This window comes from Cynocephalus volans, chromosome 11, assembly GCF_027409185.1.
Source record: "Cynocephalus volans isolate mCynVol1 chromosome 11, mCynVol1.pri, whole genome shotgun sequence".
Classification (NCBI taxonomy): domain Eukaryota; kingdom Metazoa; phylum Chordata; class Mammalia; order Dermoptera; family Cynocephalidae; genus Cynocephalus; species Cynocephalus volans.
The window spans coordinates 41,612,726-41,636,940 of record NC_084470.1 but is presented as its reverse complement, the minus strand read 5'-3'; the positions used below and the strand labels follow the sequence as shown (position 1 = coordinate 41,636,940).

Below are 24,215 nucleotides of genomic sequence, written 5' to 3'. Positions count from 1 at the left end.
ACATTATAGCCACTAAATGTTTAATAGTATATTGCTGACCCATGCATGACTGGCTAAGAATATAGGATTAACTAAGAATCATCAGATTTTGGTTCTGTTCTGTGCTACTTTGCTGTTTCTTCTGTTTCTTTGTTTTTTTTTAATGGAAAAAAATGAATGCATATGATGAAAGACATCCTTCATCACACATAATTGTTCTATCACCACAATTATTAATTCTCACATCCTCTTCTCTGAAGACAAATCATTCTTCCAGCTTACTTTTCAACTATTCCTACTATTATTGTTCCTTGATTTCATGGGATCCCTTCTCTCTACTGAGCATCTGGAGTTATCTTTTTGAAACAAAAACCAGATTATGCCACCTTCCTCTTTAGGATAACTCAATGGTCTTCTCCATTGCTCTTAAAATAAAGCGAAGCTCCTAACATAATCTGCAAAGGAATCCTTGCGTTCCTCTCCATGTTTCCAGCTCATTTTGCCCCATATTCTACCTCCCTCTCTCTACTGCAGCCACAATGGCCAAAACTCAGAGAAACTCAGCCTCTCGTCTTTGCTATGCTCCCCACTGGCATTGGTCCTGTACTGTGAAGTTCCCTTGGCCTGGAATGCTCTTTCTTTCCTTCCTCACTTAGTTAAACCTGCTCATCCTCTGGTCTTAGCTCAATTGTCACTTCCTCAGAGATGCCTTGCCAACTGCCCTAATGAGGTTGAATCCCATGTTATAAACTCCTGCTCCTCTCTTTTTTTTTTTTGCATGCATAGTTGCAATTTTATATCCAATCATATAATTATTTAACTGATGTCTATTTTCTCAGCAGAATATAATTCTGCTAATGCAAGGCCTTTGTCTAAATTTACTCATCACCAAATCCTCAGCACAGGCATGCTGCCGGTACTCTGTAAATATCTCTTGATTGAAAACACAATAAAGTTCCATGAGGATTCTCAAATAAAGACATTACAAGGTCTTTAACTATAACATTTCCTACAACACACGCAATATAATATATTCATCTAAAATGTAGGTATAACTAGAGAGGTTTTTCATAAAGTCATTCTTCATGTCTATTTTTCTTCAGTCTTGTCTTCTTTTCTTTGATTTCACTTGTGATCTGAGCATAGGAGCTGGTGATGAATGTGAACAGAATTCCCTAATAAGAATTTGCTCTCAGATTATACATTGAGAAATAATGCAATTTCTTCTTCTTTAATATCATTTCCTTGCTGTTCATTAGCATTAACATGGCTATTATATACTAATACCAGAAAATTCATTCAATATGTCTCTGCCTTTTTACGTGTATCTCTGTTTTCCATTATTTTATTACCATAGATATTTGCAAATATTACATTTCCTATAATATAAGAAAGATTAACTCTAAAAGTACTCATAATTTCATAGGAATAAACATGGAAAATAGATCCTGATGGCAAGTTCATTTAAATCTACAAATATCTGTTTTGTAGGTGAAGTTATTTTAAAATGTTGGGTGAATAAAAGGAATGCACAATTATTTTAATCTTTATAAGACCGCTAATGTAAAACAGTTATGAGCACTGTAAGAGACCAAGACTACAAGAGGGGGAGCAGGATTTTACAAATGACCTACATCAGTTTTTTACCAAAGGCGTCTCCAGCTATCAGGTCAGATTCATGCAGCTGAGGCAATTCAGGCTGTGCCCCTGCCAGCACTGTAAAACGGGATTGGAGAACAATGTAAAAGGTAATCCAAAGCAAGTGTGGCTTTAAATGATGAGGACTTCCACTAAATATCAGAATTTTAGAGTGAATGAAGTGTAAAAGAGTATCAAGTTCAAATCCATTATTTTATGCATGGAACAAACCAAAGTTAAGAGGGAACAAGTCATTTGCCTAAGGCCACAGACCATGTTGATGGCACAGTCAGGACTGAAAGCCAGTTTTTTAGTGCACAGTTTTTCCCACTACATTATGTTGCCTGACCACATCAGTTCTCTAAGATTCTCTATAAAAAAGAATCTGAGCAATAAACCCCACGTCCAGATCACTTTAGTAACGGGAGAACCCACAAACATTTTTACAAAAACAGTAAATGGGCCACATCTTATTAGCTAGCAAATATTAATATGAACAAGTAACCATTACCCTCTGTTTACTTAGCATTCTTTATATTTCTCAAATGCACATGAGAAACATTAACAAAACTAATTTTCTAAATGACAGTGTTTCTCTGTCACCACATCTCCTTCCTGAGTTAAAAATGCCAATACAGGCTTTTAGGTAATAATTGCCATTTATAAAGCTCTGGCAATTTTTTGCAGAAACGGATATTGACACAAATTCATAGAATAATGCTACATCAGTGGTATAGCTGATGTGTACCACTCTCTTCAACCAGCTCTCCAATAAAATGAAATGAAATAAAGTTCTGATTTGTAGGATTTGCTGATTCTTGTGTTATAAATACAGCTACCATGGCTGATTTCCAGCTACCAAGTCTATACTAAATCGCTCACAAAATTCCTGAATATTTAACAATTGGTTTCAGTGCACTAGTCTGAGGCAACTCCTGTACACCGCTAATACTACAAGGAAATATTCAACCCATTCTTTTAATGAAGAGGAAACTCAGTCTCAAAGGAAGAAAGTGATTTGCCTCAAGGTCACACAGTGGCTGAGCAGGCATTAATACCCCAGTATTTCACCTCAGTCCCCCTCATCAATTAAGTAAAACTTTATGCAATAAAAACAGTCAGTAGTCTTCATATGATTGTAGAGAAAGTGCCTCTCAAAAGACCAGCAACATGAATAACACCAGAGAGCCTGTTAGAGATGCAAATTTGGGGCTCCCCTCCAGATATATAAACCATAATCTCTTGGGCCAAAACTGTGTTTCAACAAGCTCTACTAGTGGTATAGATCAAAGAGAGAGAAACTTTCCTCAACATCCACCTATATTTTGTTTATGAATGATATTCAATTACAAAATCTAGGAAAATAGCTATTCTTTTTACATTCATTAAAGTGGAGATACTTCATCTAAACCTTCTATCACAAAGCCTGCAATCTTTCACATTTTCCAAGACCTAACTTTTTAAAATAGCTTAGATTTTTTTAACAAGAAAAAGTTGAATTATTTACCTTCCAATTCTCAACAACAATATTTTATAGAACAAACCCTAACATATAATTGTATGTCTTAGCTCTGTCACTTTTAATATTTCTTTTAAGAAAAAAAACAATTTTTTAAATAAATATTTATGTTTCAAGGTCTGCCTTACCTCTTTCACAAATTAAGGCAGTCAATAGCAACAGGGTGTCCTCATGCTAATCCACCTTGTCAACTGATTATACAGTTGCGTATTTGTGTTTTGGTTTATCTGCCACTTTCTGTTGTTTTGCTATGTATTCCCAAATCTTAAAATGCAGAACAAAGGCAAATAAATATTGTCTGTTTTGTTTTCCTCTTGCAATATTTTAGAGGTTGGAAAATTTACAAAATAAATATCTTCTCAGACTTCTTGTAAAAGCATTACAAAAGAGAAGAGAAAATCGGGTTAATAGTTTCCCCAAATTTAAAAATGCCCAGCTTCAGCACAATTAAATGACAAATATGTATACTGACATTACTTTGAAAACAATCAGACAGCAATCTAAAAATACACACCTATGATTCTTAATTCATTATTTATTATTAATTTCATTTGGAGGGTAAACTTAAATCTGTTTAATTTATTTGCTCAGAAATGAGAGCTAATAAAGTAAGTGTTGGTAGGTAATAGATTAATGAAGATATGTGAGAAGAGGATTTAATTATTTCCACACTTCCTAGCAAATATAAAACTACTTGGTGAGAGCAGGTCTTGGCCTTGGTGGGAGATGGCTTCAATGGACGAGGCAGTAGATATTTTCAAGGAAACTGGAAGATTCACTTTATAATTCTCCAATTACCTGGTTCTGCCTGAGCCTGCATTTTCCAAGCACTTGCCAGAAAACCTTTGGAACGCAGGAGATAATCATCCTGAAATCTACCACATTTGAGGTTTTTAAAATTTTTATTTTATTTTATTTTATTTTTATTTTTGGGCAGCTGGCCAGTGTGGGGATCAGAACCAGTGAGGCTGGTGTTATATGGCTGTGCTCCAACCAACTGAGATAACCAGCCAGACTCACTTTTGAGTTTTTGAGATTCCCTCTAATACTACTCAAGAGAAGCAGCTACTTTCATGAGATTCATCATTGACTTCGCCAGCCACACAGTTTGAGAGCAAAATACTGTCACGGCTCTTCATCTTTTGGCTCAATATATGCAAATCAGCCAGCACTCCCATGTATGTCTGCTCAAGGACCTCCACCCGCACAACAAAAATCAAACAAATACCATTCTCTAAAATCAGCTGGAATCACATCTCAAATTTCAGTCCCCTTGTACAGAAGAGTCTTCCTCACCAAGACACCAATGAATGGGTACCCAGGGTGCAATAACAGGCCCTGCCCACAGAGGCAAGCACGTGAGTTGGAAATGGCACAGAGAGCAGAAGGGCACTTACGGTTGGCACAGCTTGATCAGGTCCTGGTCAGTGGTGCCTGGTGGAAGGCCTCGAATGTACAGGTTGGTTTTACTCAGCTGTTCCCCGCCACTGTTGTTGCTGCTGTGGTTGCTGCTGCTGTTTGTGCTGGGGCTGGGCGGAGCCATGGGGTGGGGAGCTGGTGCATAGGACTGCTGGAAACAGAAAAAGCTGTTACTGGAAAAACAAAAGCCAGTGCCTGTTCACAGGCCAGCAGCGCAACTCGAAAGCAATGCAAGCTTCTAGTCCCCTTCAATGCACACACGCACACATACATTTATGTCACGACTCTGGGCTGCTGCTGAGAACATTGTTTGCTCTTTTCCCCTCTGGCCCTGCATTTGGATCAGCATATGTCAGCCATAAATGGGATGAAAAGAAGTTACCAGGTGCTCCTGGCACTAGCATTTGGCTTTTGAATTTGTCCCTGACCACACTGACTCACCTTAGACCTGAAAAGTAGAATGTTAACTCTCTCCCTGATAAAACAAAACAGTTCACTCCTGGCACCCAAGCTCTGTCCCTAGCTTACTGATGATAGCCAGGAATCTTTGGTTTGCCTCTATCCTTCATTCCCTCCTTTTCTCCTCATATTGTTTTCCTTACCATTCCCGTCCAGCACAATTTCTGACACATAGAAATCATTCTATAAATAGTGATTTTATAAATGAACAAATGACTAAATGAGTGAATCCATCATAGCACTTTCCCCATTCTCCAAATTGCTTCTTCATGCTGAATGTCCCTTGTTTGCAAGACTGAGTCACCATTCTCTCTTTATACTCAAGATCGGCTTTCAATTAGTCCAATCCAAGGTCTCAGCCTAGGCACTATGGCCAATCTGGACAGGATAATCCTCTGTTGTGGGGCTGTCCTGTTCATTGCAGGATGTTCAGCAGGACCCTTATCCTTTACTCACCAGATTCTAGTAGCACCCATCTCCCATTTGTGATAAACAAAACATGTCTCCTGATATTGCCAAATGTACCCTGGTGGTGGTAGGGATCTCCCCTATTAGAGAACCACTGTTTCAATCGGTCACACCATTTTATGACAAAATGAAAATGATAAAATGACTCCCAGAAACTTGGAATATACAGTGTGAGGGTGTTTATAATGATACATGCTAAAATTAGTAGATATATTTATTCGTTACGCTTATTTCTTTTTTATACAGGCATATCTTCAAAAGTTGTCAAATGACTGTCTTGGTCAAGTCCCTGCTGTGTTTCTTATTGGCCTTGTGACCAATAGATGGTGCCTTAACCTCTCTGAGGTGCAGCATTCTCATTAATATAAATGGGATAATAATAGTACTCTCCTGTCATAGGGTTTTTAAGAAAACACAATGAACTGATATAAACAACATGGGTCCTGGAAATTAGTAAGCGCACAATAAATAGTAACAAGAAATAACAATAGTGTTAGTATTTGTGGTTTGTATCTGCCTTGCCAGTGATATTAGTCTATAAAAGTATCCCAGATTTTCTCAGTTGTATCCCTGAATCTTATCCAAAGTCACACTGAACACATTCATCAAGATTCCACTGGGGGAGTTTTTGGCTAGGTTCTAACCCAAAGACTGATTAGCTGTTTTATCAGGGTTGGGAGGTGTGTACTCATCAAACAGTAAGTTTGGGGCACAACAGCAAAAAAAGTATTTATTCAGAAGAGGTGAAACTATAAAACTTTTTGTGCCATCAAACAAAGCTAAGAAATAAGAGGATAATTTGAGGAAAGAAAAATGTACATTGTGCCTCTGTGGTCTCATTCTAAAAAAATTCTTAAAAACATAATGGGTAAATTGTACAGATCCTGGGAATAGAGCTGAATGTGGCCTTGATCATAGAGAGTTGAACTCTTTAGATAGGATCCTGCAATGGCTTCCCAGTGGACCCATTAAATAGTCCTGAAAGCCCCACATGACTCTTTCTCTGACTACCCCTCTGATCACTTCTTGCACCAGACTCAATCCCATACCCAACCTTTCACCCTTTCCATTCTCAGCCTTACTCTGCTTGGTTGGCTTTACCCATCTCTGTAATTTCAAATTAAGTATCACCCTAAGCCCTCTGTTATTTTCCTCATAGCTTCCAGCATATTTGGGCTCTGTCTAATGTGTTTTTGGCTTACTTATTTAATGCCTGTCTCTAACACTAATATGTATGCTCCCCAAGGGCAGGGAATGTGTCAACACTTATATGAAAAGGACATAGCCTAGTCCCTGATATATAGTGGGTGGTTACTAAATACTTAGGCTATATCATGTACAATAAAAATGGAATAACACAGCACTTTGCCTATAGAGACAGGAGGCCAAGTTTCAGTAGCACCCAGCCTTATTTCTTGCTGTAATATTCTGTTTTACACCTTCCTGGATTTCAGATCGAAGTGCCACTCATTACACCTGTCCTCTCATCTCCCAATTCCCCACACCAGCCACCCATCACAATTACCCATTTCTTTCAGCATTGCTGTCATTCTTCCAACCTCAGTGCTAGAAAACTTAGTGCTAGCTTCATCTGTTCTCTAATTCTAAATCTCAGAATATAGTCAGCAACCAAAATCTCTGACAGGTTCCTAAAATCATCCTTTTTTCTGAATTCACATTGTTTCCCTAAGCCAGCTCAATATGTAAAGGGCTTCAAGCTTCCCATATGGTCTCTTTTCCTTATTAGGCTTCTTATTCATGGGTGGAGGGATAACACAAAATTGTTAGAACCCAGAGCCTCCAACTCCCTTCTTTGAAATAAACACTTTCCTCAACCATTTCTTTAAATACAATTTATTTAGCGTCAATATCTCTAATGTGGAATTTTAGAATGAATTACCTAGAAGAATACTTTCTTTTCCCAACATTTGAATTAAATGGTATATATTCATTGCCTTTTGGAATTTAATATCTGCATAAAGCTCAAGTTTGTTTGCTGGCATGAAAAGCTACGTCTTGCTTCCCTACCTAAAGTATTCTGTTTTGTACCTTGGAATCCAAACAACACTTAAGCTTTACCTCTTTTACAGCTCTGCACACAGTAGGTGTTCAATACATGCTTGCTGAAGTAGCTTTTTGGTCTATCTCACAATGGATCAGATGGGATTTATCTTTAACTTCCCTTACGTGCTTTATTCTCTTAAAATTCCCAGGGCCTTTTAAAAGCTGTTTGCTATGACTTTCACCTCCTCTCTTTCCAAATTCTTTGAATTCCATTCTGTACTTAGGCTTCTTTTAAAATGAGACTTTGTTTAAAGCAGTTTTTCCCATTGCATTGCCTTTAAAACCACCAGGGAGCCAGAAAAATGTCTCCAGCTCTGTGTATCACAGATTAGATGGGCCAGTTCAGACTGAGCCCTTGACTGATCAAATAAGAAAGCACCAGCTAGAGGATGATCAATATGTGTTTACTGAATTCTCCCCACACCGCCCGCCCTGAGCTCTTTGCAAGCATTTCCATAACCGGAACACCACTTAGTAAATTGCATGATGCCTAAAACAATAAATGTGCCCTCCAAAGGGCCCAACATATTCACTGGGAAAAAAAATTCAACAAAACAATCAAAAGCAGCCAAAGTTGAGATGAGGATAGGAAACCTGTGTGTATGGAAATGAGATGCGTAATTTATAAATTGAAGTGGGAGCACCAGACTTTTCAAGAAAGGATGTATTTCAGAAGCCCTTTGAAAAATATACACAATCAAAGGTAGTTTTCTGTGTCATATTCCTGTTAGTAGACTTTCTCTGTGTTATAGAACCAATCAATCCACAGATTTTAATACCCAGTACAGGGATTCTTCCTAATCTTTTATATTTCTTTTATCTGTTGATGAAGCACCCATGGATTCAGGTAGCACTCAGGATTATAAATCACTTTTTTGGTTTTAAGAATTATAAATTCCTTCCTCTCCACCCATTTCCAAAATACACATCCTTTAATCAACAAATTGTTGGCAGAAGCTTCCCAGAATGCCTGACAAATGCACAGGTCTAAATGAATTAATTTGTGAAAAGCAAAAGTGATTTTGTATGCTCTGACTACAAAAGACAGATGACCAAACCACAGCATCATTAAAAAAAAAAAAAAAAAAGAGTGTCAATAATCTCTAGGGGTTAATGGGTTGCAGCAGCCACTTTCCTGATTAAAGCAGCTCTGCTTCCTTTCTCAATTCTTTGTCTTTAGATGGAGTTGGAATTTTATCATTGATTAGCTTTTAAATCATTTTGTGGTGCTGAGGAAGAGATTTTAAAATGTTAGTAAAGAAAAATATTTTCCTTCAGATAAAATTGACTTTGCTATATTGCTCAAAGTCACAGTTTATAAATCCTATTTAGGAGTGGGGAGGACTTGCAGTCTGAGGTTACTGAACACTGTAATGCTGTGCTGTGACAGGGCAAGGGGTTGCTATGAATTTGCAGTGTCAGCTTGCTTAGAAGCAGTAGAAATCGCAGATTTTCAGAAGAGGGGCTTTGGATGACACTCTGATTGAAGGAGAGAGACAGAGGACTTCTCTCGAAGCCGTACATGCTTGGCATGTATGCAGATTTTTCATAGATATTTATTTATGGTGTTATTGCTGGGAGAGTCTGTTAGGGATTGTGGAATAGGGACTAAAGCCCCTTAATCACACATTGTGGCTGCTAAATCAGAGAACCAGTATTAGTGTCCTCTTTAGGAAATTAAATAAAATGACCTGGCATCCACTTTGGAAGACGCTATTCTTAAAACGATAATTCTAATAATTATAGGTAACATTTGTTGTGTGCTTGCTAAGTTTTTTTTTTTTAATTTTATTTTGTCGATATACATTGTGGCTGATTATTGCTCCCCATCACCAAAACCTCCCTCCCTTCTCCCTCCCCCCCGCCCCCCCAACAATGTCCTTTCTGTTTGCTTGTCGTATCAACTTCAAATAATTGTGGTTGTTATATCTTCTTCCCCCCCCCCCCTGGTTTGTGTGTGTGTGTGTGTGTTAACCAAGGATGTATACCAACTTGCTAAGTATTTTATACATTATCTTCACAACAACCTAATGAGGCAAATATTTCTCTTATTTTACAAATGAAGACACTGAGGCAAGAAAAGGGTAAATGACCTTCTCAAGGTCACACAGCTGGAGCCCCAATTTAAACCCAGGTAGTGTGATTCCAGAAGCCATGCAGTCTCCTGCAACACTACAGAACTTCAACTCTTAATGATATGGGCACCAATAAATATAAACGCTTCTTTCAAGTAAACCTCTGGAGGAAGACACTCTGGCAGAAGCATCTAAGCAGAAGCAAGAGGAAAGGAATGATGACGATCAACAGCAGACAGTCACAGTGAAGGTTAACAAGCCTTTTCTCTCTAGCAGAATTTAAATGAAGTCCATCTTAAAATTTAATTTCAAAGGGGAAGTGACCATCAGGACGAAGCATGTTATGAGTTTTTCAAATAAAGTCAAACAAGGGGGTTCATTTGTCAAGATTCATGGTTTGTTATTTAATGATAGAAAAATGAACTGGCTTGCAGATCACCCTAAACAGCTGATTCATTTAGTGTGCTTTGTTAATACATCTCATTTTTCAAGTTTGAAAAGTGAATCACCCAGGTCCTCCTACATTCTTGTAAAATGTGTGGTTTGTGTGTATAGTTAGAAGGGAGGTCAGTTGTGTTTTTTTCCTCTATGTATTTAGGAGGTGGATTAGAGAGGACTGTGAGCTGTTTTTGTTTGTTTTTTTCCTCTTTGTTTATTTTAACAGAAAACATTTGGTACACCCAATAAATGTTGCTCACACATCAATAAGGTAAAGCAAATCATTAAAAAATCATTTTTAATGCAATATCAAACTATACTCAATGAATACTTGCCTGCAGGCAGGTTTGTGATTCACAAACACTAGCCAGATACTTTTAAACCAGGGCTCTCAGCTTTGACACTGCTAACATTTCGGACAAGATCATTCTTTGCTGTAGGGAGCTGCCCTGTGCATTGTAGCATACTTAACAGCATCCTTGTCCCCTACCTACGAGATGCCAGTTGCACTGCCCTCCCCCTGAGTTGTGACAACCAAAAATGTCTCCAGATATTGCCAAATGTCCCCTATGGGGGTGGGGAATCTCCTCTAGTTGAGAATCACTATTTTAAACAGACCCATCCCCTTTTCTTGAAAGGCCAATATAGAACCCCTCACTGAGTGATACTAACTCAATGGCTAAAAAAACCACTTCATTAAAAAACCTCACAACCAAACCAAAGTTCACCTCCTACCCCAAGTACAAATGGCACTCATCTCCACCCTTTGTAACCAAGATGTCAGTATGCCACATTTCATTTGCAGCAGAATAGGTCTAAAATGTACTTCTCCCTCTGATTGAAAACATAACTCTTTTACAAAGAGAATTTTAAATATTTTTTTGCATGCAGTTCCCTTTGGCTGGGAATCACATGGCCTGGATGCCAAACTGCAGTCAATTCTATTGCCTGCATCTGGTTGCTGGCAGGATCCTTAGGCAGTTGGTCTGGTGGTTTTGGAGTAGCCTTGGACTGCATCACACAGCAGTCTGTTCTGCTGATGGTCTCCCAATTTGTTTTTATTCATCTCCAGTGCAATAGAATTTGTACTCTTTTATCCACTCAAGGGTAAAGCCCTGGATAAAGCCTCTCAAGGGACTGACATGCCAACTCTTTTACTATCCAAAAATGAATACAAACCACATTCTTGTCTTAAATCATACATTATTTAGACTGCACATACACATGCAATCCATTGCTCAGTGGATAATGCTGCTGCAGGCTATTCGATTCCTCTCTCATACTGTAATTTCCACATAACCTTGCATCTGCAGACCTCTCTTCTAGTGAACACACCATGAGAGAGAGAACACGGCAAGAGCACTGGTAGGGCTATAATAGCCTCAAATGAGGGTGAATATGAATACCGTCCATGCAAGCAATAACAAATGCAGCTAAATTTTTATCTAAGGGAAGCCATGCAATTTTAGCCATAGTTTCATGAACCAAATATATCATGGCTTTGCAATTTTATGCTAGGCAATTGCCTCTCCATTATCTAGAATATTACTATAGAAAACAATTGTTTCAATTATGACTTTTACAATAGAGTTTGGTGAAAACCTGCCCTACTTCTCTTTTCTTACTCACAGCAAAAATATGAAAATGAGCAATAGAGGATGAAACTCCTCGCAAAAAGCCATCATTTGAACATTCTCTGTCAACTGGCCTAGGTAATAGCAGCTGTCAACAGTAGTGACATGGTGCTTAAGAGCTCCAGACTGCCTGCTGTGAACCCAGCTTAGCCACTAACTAGGCACTTAAACTTCCTGTCATGAGTAAAAAAAGGGACAGCTATCATTTCACTTTATAGGACTGTTATGAAGCTAAAATATATAAATTGCATGTATAATATTTAGTATAGTGCATGGTACAGAGCCAATATTCACTACATATTTATTTTTGTTTTATCATCATCACCATAATTATCATCATGGTCACCATCATAATGAGGCAGATCTTTAAGATAAGTATTGCTTTCTCAGTTCTAGGTGGAGTACTTTACCTTGAAGAAGATGCTATAAGAGCTAATCATTTTTTTTTTAAGTATGAGGCCACTATTCTTGAGATGAAATTATGTCATTAGAACTGTGGTTTTCCATTTTCATCAAGAACCAAAATGCAATAACTAAACAGTGATGAAACGATCATTGTGGATGGAATGGCTAATTAGGTTCAAGGTATTTACAAATCACTACCAAGCTTTTAGTAAAATTCTGTTAGGATGAGATTCACTTTTGCTCTGAATATTAGTTTTTAAGAAATCTCAATAGATTGCATAATCACACATTGCTCTGTGCTATTTACAAATAGGCTTAATTTAAAGTCATTGAATTCCATTCAGAGGTTTATATATTATATGACATTTTAAAATCCTTGGTACTTGAAAACACAAGTTAACTTGTTATTGTTCAGTTGAAGCACCTATAAACCAATTTCATTAATAAATGTACAAGCTAGAGAAGAGCGGCTGTTGTAAATGATGCTGATGGCCTTTTATAAAGATTGCTAATTCTCCAAATGCCAATGGCATCTGGTCTTTGCCCAGCCTCTCTTTTAATTTGACCAACTCTTGATCTTTTAAAGAAAAACAAACCAAATTAACACACACTTAATATTTTGAGTTACTTATGGCATTAGTTTTAAAAAGTCAAGTTTATAACTTCGAAAATAACCCAAACAACTCATGATTCCAATATTGATAATGATTGGTTTCTTGTGGAAAAAATGAGCTATAATTGGTTCATGTCAGCTACACTATGAATAATAATTATTAGAATCAGGAAATTTCCCAGAAGTACTGAAAGTGACCATAATCCCTGAATGGAACATCTGCTCTGTTTGTCCAGAGGACACCTCAGAGATCAGCCCAAATGCCTGCTCTTATGATGGACTAGAATCACTGGGCAAAGAGGGAAAACCCAGATCAGGTCACCAGCAACTGTTCATGGGGCTGTCTGGTATATCCAATGGTCAGCATCTTAATGCTGAATGCAACCAGAGAAAGAGTAAAACAATTGTGCTCAGAGTCACATTCTTGCACTTTATAAGATATGGTTGCCTACACTTTTTAGATTAGTTTTTTTCCATAGTCTCTACTTTTTAGTATTTTTCTAATTTTGCTTCTTTAATAATCTGTTTACAATCCAATATTTTATTTCCCTAAAATTAAAATTAGAAATATTGCCAAAAATTAATTCCCCTAACTTTCTTGTATATGCCCTCCTAAGTAGGATAGATACCAATAGATGTTGTTTAAAGAGCACCACCATAGATATGTTGAGGTAATACTTTATTGCAACTAATGAACTCTTTCAAAGTTTCCTCCTTCAGTTGTGAAAGTCATGGCTCCAGATATAATGAGACATTTTCCTATTCAATTGACTAATTTTCATATTAACCAATCATTTAGTTGCTGGTAGCTAATGGGTGATAAAAATAACACATTTTGTTCCCAACCATATATAACAAAAAATCACCATCAATAATGGAAAGCCAAACAGAACACCAAATAGTATAAGGCTTTTTTGATACACCAAATGTTTCTGTCAATTAAATGAGAATTTTGCTTCCCTGAAAGTGAATCTATGTTGATTCAGGAGCACTGCAATAATAGCATAAATAGCATGTACAATCAAATCTAATTTCATTATCCAGGTTTTCTTCCCAACTCCATATGTGTCTCCAGCCCATATGCAGCCTGTTTCCTCCTTTTTCCCAATACTTACTCACCATTCATACCACACCATAGTTACATCTGCATTTATACCTTATTTTATCTTCTTCCTTCCACCTGGAATGCCTGGGTTATACTACTACATCTGATTCTAGGGTGACTCTAAAATTTATCTTACAAACTGGGACACATTCAACAGCAAAAGTGGGAGGCATTAGTAATTAAACCAGTACACAAAGAATAAATTTAGATGTCCAAAGCAAATTGCATATGTACCTCAAGGAACACCTAAAGTTCTACACCATTCATGATATTTCCCTTCTATCACTTTAAACCTATTTTATTTCCATCTCTTTTCAGTTTCCACATCATTAAAATCTACAAAAGATTATAACATAATTAACAAGAATAGCAATGGCTAATGTTAATTGAATACATATTATATGCCAGACACAGTTTTAAGAGCTTTATACTTATTGATTTACTTCCTGATCTCAGAACTCCTGGAGGTAAGTACTGTTATTTTTACCATGTTGAAGATGAGAATACTGAGACTCAGGAAGGTTAAATAAGTTTCCAAGGTTGTTCAGCTTCTCAGCAACATTTCCAAGACCTAAAACTAGGTAGTCTTCACTCCAGTTAATTCCATGTTGTACTCTCTATAAGTGCAGTCCCATATGGTAACCACTAGTCACATGCAGCCATTTAAATTTAAATATAATTAATTAAAAGTGAATTAAACTAAAAATTCAATTCCTCTGTCACACCAGTAACATTTCAAATACTCAAAAGCAAACCTGGGTACCGACTGCTGTATCCCACAGGCAGACATAGAACATTTCCATCATTATAGGAAGTACTATGGGATGGTGCTGTTGTAGATTATCCTTATAGTTACAAGGCATTGTCTCCACAGTATGCTACACATAGACAGTACCTGAATGTGCTCAGAATGTAATAATCACAATTTCTATTCTACTGTCTTTTTTGTTTGCTTTTTAAAGTGCAATTTATCTCCTTTCAGGAGAGACCATATTAAGTTTAGATTTTGGCATACAAAATCTCTCTTTCAACAGATACTTCCCCTGACCAAAAGTAGATATTATTAAAAGAGATTTCCAGGACTGAGGACACCAGAGTTGGGAAAGGGGGAGGGAGAGAGGGGATTACGGAGAAACTGGTAAAGGGCCAGCCACAAAAAATATTTCCATTGTATAATGGTAAAATTTTTTTTTAATTTAATAAAAAAAGAGAAGTCAAGGGGAAAATACACACCTAAATATATAAAAATTAAAAATAAAGGAGACTTCCAGGAAGTAAAAATATAATCTCTGGAAAGAACAAGATGTATTTTATTTATTTTTAAACAGTAACCAAAGTTTCATTTGTGCTGTAAAATTGCTAAATACCAAGAAAAGAGAGCAATGGAGATTACCCGCTGGTACAGAATGTCTCTCTCTTTGGCAGATGAGCTCATTGCCTGGGCCACTCTGCCTTTTCAATATCACATCATCTACTAGCCTGTACAACCCAAAAGAGGACCTCCACCCCCACCCTCCAGGTAACATACTATTCTACTGATCTTGTTTCTCTCCAAACAGGACCAGTGCAAAAGAGGCAAATGCTTTCTTACTGTGAACTACTAGAACAATTCAGAAAATTCAGAAATAACCTATATTCCATGACATAAAATAGTTTTGTTGCTTTCTTAGCCAATTCATTCATATTTTATTGATGTAACAAAATTAAATGTGAACAGAACCTAAGCTTTTAAAGTTCTAAATCTAAGAAATTTGGACTATAAAACTTCATAATTTCCTCAGAAGACAATGTTAGGGCACAGATCAAAAATGTGACAGTAATTAATACATGCAAAGTAATTGCTTCATTATAAAAATTGAAAGGACAGCATGCACAGATAATTTTCTATGAATATATTTTTAACATTTATTATATTTGGGGCTATGAGATGGTAACTATGAGAATAAATTAATGCTAAAGTTCAAGAAAAAATTGTCTCATGATAAAATGAATATTAGGCAATTTATATTGTCAAATTTATTATTTTTATTTTTTATAATCAGAAATGCATTAGATATTTACACATTCAAACTTCTATTTCTCATCATTATAAAATTCTATGGAGACTTTCTTTTTCCATACATTTTAAGTCAATCCACCTTGCGCCTTAGGCAATTTCTCAAAATAGCATAGACACATCTGGTTTCTGATGCCTTTTCTCTTTGTTGTGTGATTACTGAGGATTCTTTTTTCTGCCTGGTGATACTCTACGAGAATGAACTATCCCCAATAATAAAACAGCCCTGCTTTTCTTCTCCAAATTGCTCTTGTCCTTTTCCAAAGAAGTGATTGGGCTTCAGAGATTGGCAAATAGAGGGTGTGTGCCCTTGACTAATGTACTCCCCAAAAGCTTAAGAAGAAGAAAGTATTATTATTACTGTGCACGGCTATAAACATAGATCCTGAAGATACACCCACCACCCAAGTACAAGTCCTGCTTTTTCACTTATGGTATGTCTGGCCTTTGGAAAATTACCTATCCTCTTTTGCCTCAGTCTCCTCATCTGTAAAAATAATAACCACCTTATAAAATTGTTAAACATTTAAATGAGGAAAGCACTGAGAATAAAACTTGGAACACAGTAAGCACTCTATACGTACGATATAATTATTAGATAAATCCTAAAGCATTTTCATAATGCCCATTAACATGAAAAATAATGTTCTTCTGTGTAACAGGTGTATTGGTCCATTGACTGACATAGCGAACTCTGCTTTGCTTGGTTTAAAATCTTATAATATGAAGTAAAAAGTCCATTGATACTTGTCAAAATGAAATTCTCTAAATTAGAAATCAAGAAATGCCCGTCTTCAGTGGGACAGTAGGTTCAGTTAGTACTAGTCTAGTTACTGATACTAACTGCACTCAGATAAACTCATGAACAGACCGTTGGAATAGTTTTTTTTAAGATAAGTATAAACTCTCACAAAGGAAATCATTCTTACAGTATACAAATTCTGGGAAGATATCTATAAATTGTGGTAGTACTCACTAAAATAAGATATATCTTATTGTCAGTGGAAAAAACTTACAGGTTAAATAACACACCAACTACTAAATGTCCATGCACTTAAGTAAAAGGAGTTTTATATACAGATAATAAACTGTACCAATTTTATACCTTCTAACACTAAAAATAATTAGGTTTTTAAAAAATGTTGCCCTGCAATAATATTTTGTGAATAACAATGGCTTAAATTGTTTATTTCATTTTAATTATCTCCTTAATTTCTAACAGGTTGTATGAGATATGCCCCAGGGTAGCTGAAGCAAATAGTTTATAGTATTAAAATGGGATAGTAAAACATTTATACATTCCAAAGCATTTACTACATATCTCCAATATTCCAAGGATGATTTTTTTTGTTTTGTTTTGCTTTGCTTTGCTTTGTTTTGCTTTGGTTTGGAAAATACTATGTGGAACTTGGCAAACAGTGGTAACAGCCTTTTCTAAAGTACAATCACTAAAAGAGTTTTTAGGAGTGACAATTTCTTTGCTTCCTCAAAAGAAGCCCCAGTGCTTGCTCTATGCAGTGAAAGGCATACTGGCAGAAGTGGTGTATCAAACAGCAAACTGATGAGATTAAGGGGTGTGTTGTTATTCTGGGTCTCTGAGGGAAAAAATAAATTAAAAGAGCCCCATTTATAGTTCTGCTGATTTTTGTCATGTAAGTATATGGCTGATTTTAACCTACAAACAATTCAACAACTGAGTCACCACATTTCCGAGAATTTAACAATCAGCTCTCCCAGGTGGTACTGGCCAGCTCCCACATAATGGATGTGACTGTAGATGAAATGCCGTTCAATGGCCCAACACCCTAGAATATAGAAACAAATGAAAGAAATTATAGGCATGAGTAGTAAAGAAGCGAATAGGAGTACGTTGGGAGGACAGAATAAGAATTTCTTGGTGGCCCTGCCTCAGCTGCTAGCACCAGAAGTCCCCATGAGAGAGTACATGGGCAGAATGCGCAGGCTTACTTAATAAATCGCCATGATCTATCAGAGGAACAGTACAGGAAACAAGAATTTCTTAAAGAAAGATGGGACTCAAAGACAGCTTCTCTGTTCATTAGCCAATAGAGGACTCTGCAAAGGAAACATCTTTACTGATGTCATTTCTTGCCTTACAAATATTCAGAACCTACATTAATCTCTTTGAGGGCAGACCATTAACACTGTGAACTTGATCCCTTCTGAAGCAGAATCAAAACAGAGACAACCAAACCTAGAAGCTAAACTGAGACAGCATGTATCACCAAAACAAAGAAATATAACATCAACTACTGTAGTAATGAAACAAACTGCCTCCTTGAAATTACATTGGTAGTGTTGTACCTATTCCTTAAAATCAGGAAATAGATCTAATTAACAGTTTGTGTAGCTCAACATTTTAATAAGCTAGATTTATACATTAACTTTCGCATACTCTTACGTATGTATCAGATCACCCTTCTGCATATAGCCTACCTCAAATGGAACTGAAAACCTTGGCAAATAATGGGTAAGTGACTAGTTCATGTTGACATTGCGGAATTACAGCTTGTTATAGTTCCCTATTACTATTTACTATATTACTCTGTATATTACTATATATCATTATACTATAATGAGAGTTTTGCAGATACAGAAAATGTTTCCTTTCTATAGATCAAGTTCCCAAGTCTGCTTGCATTAAGAGTTTATGTCAAGAATGTTGGCTAGACGGATGGATCTAATTAGAGAAAAGCTATTACAACAAATAAAGACCAAAGATTTCTTTTCTTTTTTTTTTTTTTTTGTCTTTTTCGTGACCGGCACTCAGCCAGCGAGTGCACCGGCCATTCCTATATAGGATCCGAACCCGCGGCGGTGGGAGCGTCGCCGCGTTCCCAGCGCCGCACTCTCCCGAGTGCGCCACGGGCTCGGCCCAAGACCAAAGATTTCTAATTCTCAGATAACCAATAAAAATTTAACGCACACTATAACATGTATAAAATAGAACATATCATTAGAATTCTTTAGGTAAATTCAACAATATTATTATAAAAATAGGTATTATTATGAGAAAATATTTTAAAAGATAAAATATAACCAGTGGCAATTACTCCTTGAACCCTAGGGAACAAAAATAGAAGTGTTTAGACAAGTTAGGTTAACATAGAGTTCTCAGCACATATCACAAAATAGAAAGCAAATGAAAGATAAATAGAGAAACTTGGTAATATCAAAATGTGGTCTATATTTACCTCTATTAGAATATAAGGGAAAAAGTCAAATGCTAATTCTTAGGAGAATGTCCATTTTTTTCACTATAAGCTATAATCTTTATAATAAAAAAAAGATCAGCACATTTTACTACTTAGAGTGATCATTTTAAGTATCAGAGTGAATAGAACTGTGGGATGGTCTAGTTTTATAACTAGAGTTCTCAAAGACAATAATGGAATTAATTTGATTGCTATTTCTTGTGGTTTGGAGAAACCGAAGAAAACTATTTAGTAATAATATAGATAAAAACGAGAGAGGGACTAACAACGTAAGATTTTCTTTAGTAGCATGGTAGTTAAGGTTTATCAGTAGATTCATATATTAGACATTTTTTTGACACAGAAATATGTGTTATCCAGTGAAAACAGTCACCACTGTTGTTATGTTCTGATTTCAGTGGAAGAAAGTAAAGATTTGCAAAGTGTAGACTGTACCACAATGGTAGAACTCTTTCTTAATGCACCAATCCTCCCAATTCGGGCATGCCAAAGAGTGAGAATCTGTCACACCCACCATTGGCCAAGAAGCACTGTATGGAGTACAACAAATTCAACAACATTGTCCATTCATTCCAAACCTGACTACGCTATGTGCAAATGCACATTTCCCTTTATTTGTTTGGATTTCACAAGTCATTAATTCCAGTCAGTACTAAGGCTTCTGACAAGGTTATGTAGTGTCATATGTCAGCAATTTGAGAAACAGAGACAGATAGACACACCCCTAATCTTGGCCACTGGTTTCTATTGTGGACCCAATCTTCAATCTTGTGCAATGACATAGAAGCATGTTTTGCACTAACTTTCTCTTGATGAGAAGATTGAGAATGGCATGACCTAGTGTATTCCATTTACTCTGAGCTCCATATCACACCCTAGCAGGTCAAATAAAGATGAAACTTCTTTACGAAGGGAATGGAAATGAAAATTATGTTTGTAGTTGATATGCTAATTCTAGTGACCAACTGATATCCCCATGCCTTATCCCTACCTAATGTTATAGATCACTTTTTATTGAAGATACAGAGGAATTGGGGAAAACTAGAAAAATGATCACTGACATTGAAAATTTGCTCATTATACAAGTTTATATTTCAATGGGTGGTCTTCTTGTGAATCAGAACATATCTTATGTGTTTCATTATGAAATGGAGTGAAAATAATTATTTAACATTTGTTTTGCTGGCAATGTATTATTGATTAATGACAGAGAATTCCTTCAATTGGCAGTCGTTCAAGATCCTTTGTTTACTTCTGAAAATTCTTTTCTGAATAAAACCAGTTAAAATTCCTGAAACTCCCTAAGTGGAATAATATTACATTGTGAGATCATCCTGACTTTGGTATGTATTTCACTGTGGTTTTATTTCAAACCACATATCTGTGTTTTGAACCAGTGTTAAAGCTGTGCTTAAATATATTTCTCAAATACTATGCCAAGCAGAAAAAGAAACATTCTTTCGAACTGGAATTAGGGAATAGCATATTATGGGATCCTAATATATTTCACTAAGATATATACCACTAAGATATTCCCTAATTACAATAATTAGAGAATTCAGATATCATGGGGTAGAGCTAAATGACCGAAGGTAAAAAGTTGAAAAGGTAAAAACTGTGAAAGTTGAAAGCAACAGATGTTTAACTCTAAAATGGTCTGCATGGATGAGCCAGAGGTTAAGATCATGTACTTGATTAAGAAACTTAAGGTCTCCCCCACCCCAGGGACTGATCTAGGTTTTGTTGTAACTCAAGCTTACACATTTGGGGGACCCATTAAAAGAATAGTGAAATTTATATATACAAAATTACTTACAGAAATGACTCTCTGTGTAGAATGAAAAAGAAGTTGCAACAAATCACCAATTTTAAAAAGCTGATAAATAACACAAACATCAAAAAAAAATGCAGAAAATAACAATATTAACTCCCTGACACACTTCAAAAATAATCCCTCCTCTTTTTTTGCTTTATACCCTTTGTTTGCCTCTTCATATATCAGTAGCTTCATACTTCTTTCTGTAGAGAGAATAAAAAGATAATTCTGTCTGTCCTCTAGTAGTAAAGAGACATTTATTCTTTAACTGATAGTTTTGAAAAGTTCTTTGGTTTCACCACTCCTTTATGGTAATGGCTTATCGGTCGTTAGCATGGTAAATTTGGGAACAAAAATTTGGAAGAATTTTACATAAACTTTTCTTCGTGCTTTAGATTTTGTGAACTTGTTTCTTCTGCTTCCCTCATCCTTCCGGTGTAGGGAACCAGAGTCCATACCTCTGCACACTTCTCCCACAACAGGGTCGTGCACATTCCCACCACGATGCTTAGGACTTCGGCACAGTGGGAACTATGAGTAGTCTTGAAAACAGGACAGCTAGCAACATTCCACTAAACCCAAACTAAATGCAACTCCTACCCAACTTATCCTTAGCTAAATTATAAAATACCCACCACCACCTGAGAAAATGGGGAAGCTGTGGTGGAAAGGGACAAGGGCCTTAATTAGTTGTGATTAAAATCTTTCTTTTGCAAATTTCCAAACCCATATGGCCACGTGACCACATTACCAGTCAATGGAAGAATGTGGCTTTTGTGAAGCCTAAAGTTTATTCAATTTGGATGGCCACTGACCACTTTTAAGGAGAAGAATATAAAATAATGACACAAGATTAGATATAGGATCATAGAAGGGGTGGGGGGAAAGGAAAGGCCCTAAAGCCTAAATTGTATTAATTTCTAGGCAAACCTGTCACCACTGACTCCTTAACACACCTTTCCAGCCACCCATCCATCTCTCCCACATACTAAGAGGTGATATGAAAATTTCACCTCTCAGCCACACAAATAGGTGATCTCCCATTTTCAGATGTATCCCATGTGATCATTTACAGATATGCTTTCCCACTTGTTGTTCTTTCTGCCTACAATGTGCTTTTAGCCTGTGCCCCTTCATGTTTTCTCTGGACACTTTTCCTGATGGCTCTGTGTGTTGCAGGGCACTTCCAAGTGTGGCCCCGGATGGTGGCATGACCATATCATGCTACATGATGCCTTGAATATTCAACTCGAACTTAGCGATCATTTTCCACGTGTCGCCTGTGTATCGGTAACTTAACATCTGGATACACCCGTTGTTCTTTTATTCATGGCTACTTCTCATTCAGGCACTGAGTCCTGCCTGTGCTTCCTTCTTAGTGTCTCCCACATCTATCTTTCCATCCATTCCACTGCTTCTCTTCTTGTCTACAAGCACTTCACTTCACATGTGGAGTAACGTAACCCTCTCCAAATTGTGTTTGCTGTTCCCAAGCTCCAAGTAGTCTAATCTATCCTGCACTCAGCCTTATCTTTGCAAAACAAAATTAATTTTCATGCATCATCCACAAGTTAAAAAACAATCCTGAAATGCTCTTCTTGGTCCCCAGATCATCTCCCTTAGACTGATATTCAAGGGCACTCATCCAGTTTCACAAAGTACCCTTGATTATTAGCACACAAAAATAAATTCCTATTTCCAAATGTTTATTGTTACAAATTTATAATAATGTAATGCTTTTTGCTGAAAAAGAAAACTATTGCTGCACATCTCAGTACCTATTACTCAATAAAAGATTTAATTTCCAAATTGCCACTTTCTACAATTTGCTTTTATTCCATCTAAAAAATCCAACATGACTGGGCACTTATGAGGGTCCTTGCTGAATAATATGATCTCAAAGGGTGGAAATGTATCTGCATAATTCATATTTACAAAGATGTGAGTAATATAAATCTTCATTATGCAGAGAGAATGCTCCAGTGTGACCGCTCACATCGAAATGGTCTGGGAAATGTTCCTCAGCATTTTTCAGCCATATCCTCATTTTGTTCTATTAGGACAGAAGGAAGAGAAACACCAGACTGATCAATGTGCCAGTGAATCTTATGGCTGTATTTTAGAATGACCGATATTTACTACCCACAGGATAATGGCTCACTGTAGCATAAGGGTGTCCCAGACATGGTGTATTCTTGCTTTATTTACGCCCCAATGCTTGACTGATAGTCTTTCTCATATTTTGCCTTACTTTTGAAAGCACAAATTCTCTTGCCTTATTGATCTCTTTATACCCTTATCATTTTTCCCCTGAATTATTGGGCATGATGACAGCAGTGTGTCGCTGAGGCTGATTTAACATCATCTCCCAAGTATGCAGCACTGAGCTCAGAGTGGAATATTTTAAGACTGAAACATGTAACACATCTGTCAGGCAATGATACAAATACAGTCCCTTGTCAGAACTAATGAATGAGGTAATCCAGAGAATGGATAAATAGCAGGAAGATGGAAGATGCTGGAAACTATGTTTCGCCAAAAAGCATTTCTGAGTAATTAAATTATTTGGGGAAGAATGGTGTTCCTTTGTTTTGGGTTCTAACTCATTTTTTTTTTTTCACAAAAAGACCTTGGTGGTTATCTCTAGAGAATGATAATATAGTTAGAAGCAGACAGTTATGTACACATTAATGGAAAAAGTGGGTGGTCCTTTGACTGTGGTCTATCTCATGGGAAGGATATATTTTTCTCTAAATATGAGTAAAACTTGTTAATCAGGTAGTTCTCCTTTACTTGATTACAATCCAATTTTTTTGCTTTTGTTTTTGTACAACCTCATTATTGGATGTGACCAGACACAGGAAAAACACAGAAAGTACAGGGATGGTTGAACAATGATTAGAAATGGACCCAGGTTACCTGTCAATAGTGCCTGTAGTGGGTTGAATTATGTCCCTCCAAAACTCATTGAAGCTTGAATTATGTCCCTCAAGTTTTATGTATTAGAAACTTAGTCCCCACTGTGATTGTTAAGAGGGTGGGAAATCCTATTATGGTAATTGAAAGGTGGAGCCTTGAAGAGGTGATTGGATTGTAGGACCGTGCAGTAGTGAATGGGTTAAAAATGGTGGTCAGGGGTATGATTCTGAGGGCTTTAAAAGAAGAGGAGAATCTGTCTTTTTCTCTCTCTCTCTGCTCTCTCTGCTTCCACCATCTTGCAAAATGAGACCCCTGGGCCACTGTCACCACCACCAGATGGACTTTGGCCTTCCCAGCCTCAGAACCTGTACA

At 36.8% G+C, this 24,215-nt stretch overlaps 1 protein-coding gene across 5 annotated transcripts in view; it reads right to left on the bottom strand.

The window, feature by feature from the left end:
* The window catches only part of RBMS3 (RNA binding motif single stranded interacting protein 3), a 672,503-nt gene that overhangs the window by 525,460 nt on the left and 122,828 nt on the right, over positions 1–24,215 (bottom strand). For 3 of the 5 annotated variants that reach the window (XM_063114184.1, XM_063114181.1, XM_063114183.1), the window contains exon 2: positions 4,534–4,706. In XM_063114184.1, coding sequence (XP_062970254.1) covers positions 4,534–4,706 — 173 coding nt within the window. The remainder of the gene's footprint in view (positions 1–4,533; positions 4,707–24,215) is intronic. The other 2 variants (XM_063114182.1, XM_063114185.1) reach the window with 1 other exon arrangement.